We start from the raw sequence: 10,360 nt of genomic DNA on the forward strand, positions 1-10,360 counted from the left end.
GAGGAAGCTGGGAGATGGACGGGTTGGATCCACTTCCTGGTTTGGTGATGCACTATAGTATGTTAACTGTCCCCTGGAGGAAGCTGGGAGATGGAAGGGGTTGGATCCACTTCCTGGTTTGATGATATACTATAGAATGTTAACTGTCCCCCTGGAGGAAGCTGGGAGATGGAAGGGTTGGATCCACTTCCTGGTTTGATGATATACTATAGAACGTTAACTGTCCCCCTGGAGGAAGCTGGGAGATGGAAGGGGTTGGATCCACTTCCTGGTTTGATGATGCACTATAGTATGTTAACTGTCCCCTGGAGGAAGCTAGGAGATGGGAAGGTGTCTGGATCCATTTCCTGGTTTGGTGATGCACTATAGTACGTTAACTGTCTCCCTGGAGGAAGCTGGGAGACGGGAAGGGGTCTGGATTGATTGATTTCCTGGTTTTGATGATGCACTATCGTATTTTAGCTGTTCCTCTGGAGAAAGCTGGGAGACTGGTACACGGTACATCACTGTACTAGGTTTATAGTTTATGAGCCCATAATTATTCCAAACATAAAGTTTTAAAAAAAGTGGTTCAGAAGATGTGGGCCCTGCATGTGAAGAAGTTTTAGAAATATCTTAATCTATTTATTTTCCTTATACTTTCCTTTTACATACGCACAGAAGTGACGTATGATTTGAAAGAAACTATTTGGAATGAGTCTCATGAGCTCATTTGGTAAGTATAAAATACAGATTCTAAGTGAAAAAAGAAAACAGCTATATAATTCCATGGCACTCATCTTGATTCGTCTGCCACAGGTCCTGCCGTAATAAGGCCCCACAGGACACTCAGGCTGCATGACCAGGCAGTGCCAGAGTTGCACCCCTACCTGCAGATGACGTGGCCCTGCCCTGCCCTGCCCACTAACAGCACTCTTCTGCAGTAAGGAGGGACTCCTAGCCCTACGACCACAGCATCCAGATCCTCTTGCAGCATTTTTAGTGCGAGCTGAAGCAAGAGAGGAATAACGGGAAGGACTGCCTCAAGTTTCCTTTCTTCTTACTTTTTTCCTGCAGGGCTGTCTCCTGCCTACGGCTGCATTGTGAATGTGCTCAGTTTACATAGGAGGTGCTGGAATTTTGGCTCTAACTGGCATCTCCCTTTGCACCAGGCAACTCCCCAGAGGGTTGATTCTCAGCTTCAACATGATGCTAAGTCGTTTAGCAGTAGGTTGAGGCTGCGTTTCTGAGTGTGTGAATTCTGTCCAAAATCTGCAGATGCTTAAGCTATTTCCTCCCAGAGTTTGATGGAATAATAAAAGGTTACTGTTGTCACAGTGAGGAGGTCTGCAGCTGCCCCCATTTCCTTTTATTGCTACCCAATGTAAACAGATTAAATCTAACTGTGCGGATCACCAGAAGGGTACATTTTAAAACCAGAAATTTGTTATTTCTTCTCCTTTCTTTTATACTTTCGGTACCCCTCAGTCCCCTTTCAGATGTCATTTTTTAATCACTGGCAATATCCTGGCAACTGATTACTCAGGGCCTTTTGTAAACTAAATAGCTTTTTTCAAGTTCACTCTCTCTTCTCAGCAGCCAGGCGTAAACTGCAGTGGTGAGCAGGGAGTGACCTTTACCTTGAGGGCCAAATGCTACTGACTGCAGCAATGTAATGGGTCAGGTCACCCACGAACTGGTAGGGACCTTCCCTCTAACTACCTCTGGCTGATTTCGCCACTAACACCTGGTGGATCCCTCCCCCAACCCACAGGGCTCTTGCTCTTGTTGTCCACCCCACTATGAGAAGAGGGAGACCCTGGGCGCCTACCTCAGCCATAAGTAAGGCCAGGCCAATGAGGCAGCAGGAGGTCAGGGATGGCATAGGTGGAAGCATTAGTCACCGGTGTTTAAGTTTTATTACTAATGAGTAATAGCCCATGAAATGGTGGGTGGATCAGCTAGATCAGGGGTTTAGTTTAGTTTTTTTTTTTTTTTTGAGATGGAGTCTCACTCTGTCTCCCAGGCTGGAGTGCAGTGGTGCAATCTCGGCTCACTGCAACCTTCGCCTCCCGGGTTTAAGTGCTTCTCCTGCCTCAGCCTCCTGAGTAGCTGGGATTACAGGCATGCGCCACCACACCCACTTAATTTTGTATTTTTAGTAGAGATGGGGTTTCACCACATTGGCCAGGCTGGTTGCGAACTTCTGATCTCAAGTGATTTGCCCACCTCGGCCTCCTAAAGTATGGGGGTTATGGGCGTGAGCCACCAGGCCAGGTCAGTTTTTTTTTTTTTTTTTTTAATGACATAAAACCCCTGGTTGAAAAGAAATTTTATCTGAAAGCCCACAATACAAAATGACTCAAAATAAAACTGCTCCAATCTCAGGGACCTAGGTCCCTGCTCTCCTCCTAGCTTCACAGCGACACCTGATGGGCATCGAGGAATACAGTTTGAAAACCATGAGCTCTTACTAAAGACCAACTAGGGAAGTCTAAAGAGAGAAAATAACCAGCCTGAAGTCACATGGTCGGTCAGTTAACAGCCGACCAGAGTCCGGCATTTTCCCAGCACATGGCTCTGCTTTACCCCACATATCTGTCAGGTGTCAGGCTTCTGTGTTCTCAGAATGAGCAGGTCTTGGTCCTTACACCAGTAACATCAAGCTTCCATATGAGGAAAAAGTTACAAGAAAAAGGAAAATCATACTTCACCTGGCAAAACTGATTTTGTAAGGAATGGGGCCTCTCTATCTTAATCCAATTTAATAACATCCAGAGATAACTAGCAAAAGGAATAACTCTTCCTGGCAACACTACAAGTATCTGAGTGTTTAACTGCACCATTTTGGACACGACCATGGCAGCTGCTGGCACTGGTGAGACATCAGGGCTCTGCAAATGGCTCTCCTGCACGAACAATGCTCACAGGTGCAGCTGGCCCAGTGTCAGAGGAGGGCATGGCAGAAGAATGAGCTCTACACCCACAGCCTTCTTCCCACCCTAGTCTCTGCTCCCAGAAATGTGAGAACTGCATTTAATTAGTTAGAGGAAATGTCTGTTTCCTCCCATGCCAGTCAATACTATGATGGCTTCAAATCAACTGCACCTACTTCTACATACACATCTCTTGGATGACGCCTCCTTAAGATGTCCCATCAGTTTTGTTCATTTACTTCTATTCCTGAGATTTATTTCTATATCCTCCACTCCTGAATGAGACGTGAGTCATAAACAAAATAGCACTGGGAAAGGAATTCGAGTTTCTGACACTGAAGCCTGGCTTCCAGTTTAAGCTCCTCCACTTCCTAACTATGCAACCCTGGGTCAATCACTTAACCTCTCTGAGCTGAAGTTTCATCACCTATAAAGTAAGAGGCAAGAATTGTGAAGATGAAATAAGGCGTGTAAAAGAATTTAAAACTGCAAAGCACTATAAAAGCATGAGGTATTCCTTTCATTGCAATCATTCAATCGATGGACCAGACACTGTATTGCATCATTTCAGAGCTGCTCCTGGAGTTCTGCTCTCCTGGCTCCTGCCCTCACCGTGCTGGCAATGAAAGCGGGCAAGCTGCTAAGTGTATAGGTACAGGTTTCCCAATGCTGGTCCTCCCAGCCAGCCTCACTTTTGGTGGTGTCTGGAGCAAAACAATACCATAAAATAATCCTCCAGCAGCCAAGTGTAGAAAATTAAAAAGAGGGATCACTAATCCAGAAAGGAAAAAGCTCTGATTTATTGCTGTAACCTCCCTTGTCATAAAGTGGCAGTGAAACAAAAACAGCATTCTGTAGGATGAAGGGAGAGGAAATTTAGACTTGGACAGAGACATCCAAAGGAAATGAAAGTGCTAGTGTGCTCTGAAAATTAGTTCTCCAAATATGCTACTGGTCACCTTGTATTTCCAACTCTAAAGTGATCGGCTTACAGTGCATGGAAGCCTCTCCCAGCTGATGGTGCCACTAGCTTCCCAAGTATCGCTCAGACTCTCACATCATCACCATACCAGACGAGAGTAAAACGCAAAACCAAGCTCACAAGCTCAGGAGATGCTGAATGAGGCAGAGTGGAACTCTTCTGGCCCCACTGCAGTGGCTCATGAAGCTTGTGTCTGTCCTGGTGGCGGGCTCTTCAGGCGCAGAGCCGTGGGGCAAGAAAGTCTGCCCTTTCACGGAGTTTTCTAAACGCACTTTCAGATAAGGGTCTTCTATAAGGACCACCAGAGCTGTCATCTCTGAATGTGGCCAGGAGCCAAAGGATCATATCAGGAGCAAGCAGACCCATTTTCAGAAGCACACATCAGATAGGTTACCCATGGTGACGTAAACCAGACTTACTTGATCTAAATCTCCTTTCTCCGTTGCCAGTTCCTCCATCTCTGGTGTTGGCTCATCTTCCAGGAAGGGATTGGTAGAAGTGGGTGGAGACTCAAGCTTTTTCTGTTAGGTAGATATAAGAAAGAGAAGTATTTTCTGAGCATATTCAACAGCCTTCGCCATTGATCCACTTTTTCCAGGTGTCTCCAAGAGCGAAGTCATGAACTCTGATCCAGTAAAGAACTGAGGCAACACCGACCACATGCTTACCCCCAGGCCTTCACACTGCCCTTCCGTCTTCCTGAAACCTCCCTCACCACCCTGCCCCAACTCTAATCTTCCGCATCCTTCAGTCTTCAAATTAGAAGCCCCTTCTGCTGGGGAGCCTTTCCCATCTGTCACATTTGGGTTAGATGTCCCTGACGTGTTCCCAAACCGTGCTACATGTCCCCTGCCCAGACATTTATTAAAATACTGCAATTACCCATTTGTCTTTTTTTTTTCTGCCTCCATGATGGCAGAGATTATGTCTTTCTTGTTCCCCATCCTATCCTGGTGCCTAGCATGTAGCAGGTCCTCAATAAACAGAAATGAATCAAAGTGCCAGATGGATGCGAATGCAAGAACAAACCACAAAGCTAATCTCATGCGTTCTAGATTAACAGACGACTCTTCCCAAGAAAGCTCCATTACAACAACCACAACTCCTTGAGAAAATCTACTTTTCAGCTTCCAAATATGACTATTTGAAAACATGGCCCTGAGTGGAACCAGGGCTCATGGGACAGCTGGAGGAGGAGACGTGGCCATGGCAGTGGCCTTGGTGTAGCTCTGACTGTGCTGCACTGGCCGTATCATAGCTATTTGAAAACATGGCCCTGAGAGGAACCAGGGCTCACGGGACAGCTGGAGGAGACGTGCCGTGACCTTGGTGTAGCTCCGACTGTGCTGCACTGGCCATATCACCAGCTTCTCTGAGCCACAGTGACTGCATCTGCCGAATGAGGGTGTAGTCACAGGACTATCTGAAGGCTCAAATGTGAAACCCAAGAAGCAGTACATGATATACATAAGGGTCACTGATGATGCTAACTTTAGTACATCTACAGAATCAAGGCAGCTCTCTGGAATTTCTTTACCATTTTCACCTAGGGATATTGTTTATGCCTGGGAGCTGAAGGCTTTGGTAGAAAAGAGGCCAACTGCACAAACAGAAAAGAGGAATTCTTGGTGCTGAGGATGAAGGAATGGGGTAAGGCATGGCTCTCCAGAGACAAGAAGTTAGGTGGAGAGGGAGTTTCGAAATGTGCTTGATATTTTAGCCAATACCGGTGGGTCAACCTGAATTAATCTCTAAGCCAAAAGGGACAGCAGATGAACTATAGTGTGAATGACTTTGCCAAGTGCCAGGACATCACCTAAAGATATTACAAACAAAAAAACAAAAACAAAACTTACACAAAGGCCGGGTATGGTGGCTCATGCCTGTAATCCCAGCACTTTGGGAGGCCAAGGCAGGCAGGTCACTTGAGGTCAGGAGTTTGAGACTAGCCTGGCCAATATGGTGAAACCACATCTTTATTAAAAATACCCAAACCAGCAGCATGGTGGTGGGTGCCTGCAATCCTTGCTACTCAGGAGGCTGAGACAGGAGAATCACTTGAACCTGGGAGGTGGAGGCTGCAGTGAGTGGAGATAGTACCACTGCACTCCAGCCTGGGTGACAGAGCGAGACTCCATCTCAAAAAATAAATTTAAAAATTAAGCAAATAAACAAAAAAACCTTAGACAAAAACACTACACCTGCATCTGGTTTTTGTTTTAAGACAATTCCGCTTATAGTCATTTAAACTACTTGTTTGTGGGCCAAAACACCTGGATGCAATTTATGTGGATGGACACAGCCTCACAGCATGACGGAGCCGCGTGATGACTGCATTAGCTCGAGGCAATCATTAGTAAGACGATGACTGCTGTGGTATCCTGGTGAGAAACAATATGGTCTAACACCCAAGCAAGTATTTCAAATTTGCACGTTCCAAACTCTGGCTTCTTTACCTGATATGACAGAAAAAACACCCTTATAAACTTACAGCTTTTTTCAGAAAGCAGTATTTCTAAGCTTGAGTTGTCTTCCTAAGGGCTGCTATTTTAGAGAGAAGAACAGTAAGAAAAGGAATCTACCAAGCTCAATCTTCAACAACCATAAAAAAAATAAATTAATTAACAGCATTAGATTCCTGACTCCACTGGCTTAACAGTGGGCTCTGGGGTTATGCTGTTGAGCTGAGTCACTATGACTCTGTCTTCTGGTCCTTGGTAGATGTGAAAAGCAAGTCAGCTAACCAAAGTTAAAAGCTTTGTTCAAAATCATTCAGTGGCAGACAAAGAATTTGGATTTTTGAGCTAAATGTTCCTCATCTATTGCTGAGTCTACTGGGTTGATAACAGCACCTCACAATTACATAAGGTGGGCCTCATTTTAAAACATAACGTGTTACTGGAAATCATGGCAGAAAGCAGATGTCAGTGAAGCGGGCTGAGGATGTTCCTGGGCTCTACTCCCTCTGGTGCAAGGCATCAAGAAAACGGACCAAGAGGAAGAAGTGGAGCATACTGGGCACCATTGGAGGTTGTGTGAGTGCGGGGCTCGCTCAGCGTCACGGGGCCAGCAGCCTCCCAAGCTCTCCTCCCTATTTCAACAGTCTGTCTCTATTGGCATTTTTTTGTTTGTTTGTTTCGTTTTTTAGACAGAGTCCCACTCTGTCACCCAACCTGAACTGCAGCAGTGTGAGCACAGCTCACTGCAGCTTTGACCTCACAGGCTCAAGGGATCCTGCCAACCTCAGCCTCCCCAAGTAGCTGGCACTACAGGCTCATCACCACACCCAACTAATTTTTGTATTTTTTGTAGAAATGGGTTTTGCCATGTTGCCGGGATTGGTCTCAAACTCCTGACCTGACGCAATCCATCTGTCTCAGCCTCTCAAAACACTGGGATTACAGGCAAGAGCCATCAGGCCAACCTCTATTAACATTCTGACGAAATGAGGGGAGTCGTGGACCCCCAAGGAGCTCCTGGTTCACTCATTTATGGCACACACATTCCACGTGTGGACCAAGTTAGTACAGGAAAAGTGACTGATTCCTCCACTCATCGATTCAACAAACAGCTGTGCTGGGCCCTAGGAGCAGAGCAGTAAGCAAGACAGGCAGCCTCAGCCTCATGGAGATCAGAGTCTGCTGGGGAGACAGACTTCAATCCAAGTCACACAAACAGGTGAGCCGAGCCAGGGAGGAAAAGTAGTTGTTAAAGAAGCACGCAAAAGAGGGCCATGAAGACTTCCCTAAAGAAAGAACATGAGCAAGAGCTGAAGGATGCCTCTGAGTTCAACATGTGAGGGGAGGCGGAGAGTGAGGTAGACAGATCTCTCCAGGTGCAGGGAATAGCATGTGTCTGTGCTCACTGAACAATGATGTTCTGAGCATTTACTCTGTAACATCTGAGGGAGGGAGGAGGAGGGTGGAGGGTGGACAGATCTCCCTAGGTGCAGGGAACAGCACGTGTTTGTGCTCACTGAGCAATGATGTTCTGAGCATCTACTCTGAAACATCTGAGGGAGGGAGGAGGAGGGTGGAGGGTGGACAGATCTCTCTAGGTGCAGGGAACAGCACGTGTCTGTGCTCACTCAGTGATGATGTTCTGAGCATCTACTCTGTTCCAGGCACCCTCGGGTACACCAGGGACGCAGGTGAGTAAGGCAGATTAGAGAGGAGGCACTGCAGTGGTGACAGGAAAACTCAGGGAGTAGGATGAGCTGGTGATGAGGGTGGGAAAGTGCTTCTACTTATGGGGTAGTCAGCAAAGGCCTCTGAGGAGGTGATGGCTGAGCTGAAGAAGGAGCTGCTCAGGCAAAACCCAAGGAACAGTGTTCTCAATGGGAGGACCCGGCGGGACACTGGAAAGATCGTGGTGAGTCTGAGGGACAGAAGGGAAGGTGGGGGCATAAGGTAATGGGGTGGCAGAAGCCCAACCACATCACCTTTTGTGGGCCATGGTAAGGGTCCATTTTCTTCTCATTCCAACTCGATAGTCATTGGTGGTTGTAAACAGGGAAGTGATGTGATCTAATTCGGATTTTAAGAATATTCCACTGCTGTGGGAGAATGGATTACAATGACAGAAGACAACCAATTTAAGAGGCTGCTACAGTGTTCCAGGAAAGGGCTGATGGGGATCCAGACTAAGCTGGTGGTGTAGGATAGAAAAAAGTGTCTATCTGATTTGGGGCATAGTTAGGAGGCAGAGCCAACAAGAGTGTTTGATGAGAGAGTGAGAACGAGGGCAAAGAAATGAAAGGAGTAAAGGAACACTCACTCTATGGCCCAAGCAATTGCGTGGCTGAAGTTGCCCCGAACTGAGATGGAGCACCCTCATGGAGTGGCAAGGGCACAGGCTCCGGACGCGACAGACCTTGGTTCGAGTCCACCCTGAACTGAGATGAGGCACCCTCGTGGAGTGGCACAGTCTCCGAATCTGGCAGATCTGGGTCCAGGTTCTACCACAGGGGTGCCTCAGTTCTCCTGTCTACAATGTGAAGGGACAGGAATGCCCTCCTGGTCTGGCTGGCGTGAGGATGAGATGATGGCATGTACGTCAGGCGTGAGGCACGCAGTCATGTGCCACATCATGTTTCCAACCATGATAGGCCACATGTACGACGGCGATTCCACTAGATTATACTGGGGCCATGGAGCAGGCCGGAGTCCCCCACCCCTAGGCCACAAGTCCATGGCCTGTTAGCAACCAGGCTGCACAGCATGAGGTCAGCAGCAGGTGAGCGAGCCTGACTACCTGAGCTCTGCATTACAGTCTCACAGGAGGGCAAACCCTGTTGTGAACTGTTCACGTGAGGGATCTAGGTGGTGCAGTCCTATGAGAATCCAGTGCCTGATGATCTGAGGTAGAACAGTCTCATCTTGTTCACGTGAGGGATCTAGGCTGCGCACTCCTATGAGAATCCAGTGCCTGATGATCTGAGGTAGAACAGTCTCATCTTGTTCATGTGAGGGATCTAGGCTATGCACTCCCATGAGAATCCAGTGCCTGATGATCTGAGGCAGAACAGCCTCATCTTGTTCAAGTGAGGGATCTAGGCTGTGCATTCCTATGAGAATCCAGTGCCTGATGATCTGAGGTAGAACAGTCTCATCTTGTTTACGTGAGAGATCTAGGCTGCACAGTCCTATGAGAATCCAGTGTGTGATGATCTGGGCTGGAACAGTCTCATCTTGTGCACGAGGGATCTAGGCTGTGCACTCCTAAGAGAATCCAGTGCCTGATGATCTGAGGTAGAACAATCTCATCTTGTTCACGTGAGGGATCTAGGCTGCGCACTCCTTATAAGAATCCAGTGCCAGAGGATCTGAGGTAGAACAGTCTCATCTTGTACACGTGAGAGATCTAGGCTGCACAGTCCTATGAGAATCCAGTGCCTGATGATCTGGGGTGGAACAGTCTCATCTTGTGCAGGAGGGATCTAAGCTGTGCACTCCTATGAGAATCCAGTGCCTGATCTCAGGTAGAACAGTCTTATCTTGTTCACGTGAGGGATCTAGGCTGTGCACTCCTATGAGAATCCAGTGCCTGATGATCTGAGGTAGAAAAGTCTCATCTTGTTCATTTGAGGGATCTAGGCTATGCATTCCTATGAGAATCCAGTGCCTATGATCTGAGGCAGAACAGCCTCATCTTGTTCACGTGAGGGATCTAGGCTGTGCACTCCTTATGTGAATCCAGTGCTTGATGATCTGAGGTAGAACAGTCTCATCTTGTTCAGGTGAGGGATCTAGGCTGCACAGTCCTATGAGAATCCAGTGCCTGATGACCTGAGGTAGAACAGTCTCATCTTGTTCACGTGAGGGATCTAGGCTGCACAGTCCTATGAGAATCCAGTGCCTGATGATCTAAGGTAGAACAGTCTCATCTTGTTCATGTGAGGGATCTAGGCTGCGCACTCCTATGAGAATCCAGTGCCTGATGATCTGAGGTAGAACAGTCTCAT

The 10,360-nt window shown here is 47.3% G+C and overlaps 1 protein-coding gene across 4 annotated transcripts in view; it reads right to left on the minus strand.

Moving 5' to 3' along the window:
• VPS53 (VPS53 subunit of GARP complex) overlaps positions 1-10,360 on the minus strand; it is a 181,608-nt gene that overhangs the window by 65,058 nt on the left and 106,190 nt on the right. For 3 of the 4 annotated variants that reach the window (XM_017510590.2, XM_037732100.1, XM_037732103.1), the window contains one exon: positions 4,317-4,418. The exons of the other annotated variant lie outside the window; for it this stretch is intronic. In XM_017510590.2, coding sequence (XP_017366079.1) covers positions 4,317-4,418 — 102 coding nt within the window. The remainder of the gene's footprint in view (positions 1-4,316; positions 4,419-10,360) is intronic. 4 annotated transcript variants of the gene reach the window in all.

This window comes from Cebus imitator, unplaced genomic scaffold, assembly GCF_001604975.1.
Source record: "Cebus imitator isolate Cc_AM_T3 unplaced genomic scaffold, Cebus_imitator-1.0 Scaffold441, whole genome shotgun sequence".
Taxonomy (NCBI): domain Eukaryota; kingdom Metazoa; phylum Chordata; class Mammalia; order Primates; family Cebidae; genus Cebus; species Cebus imitator.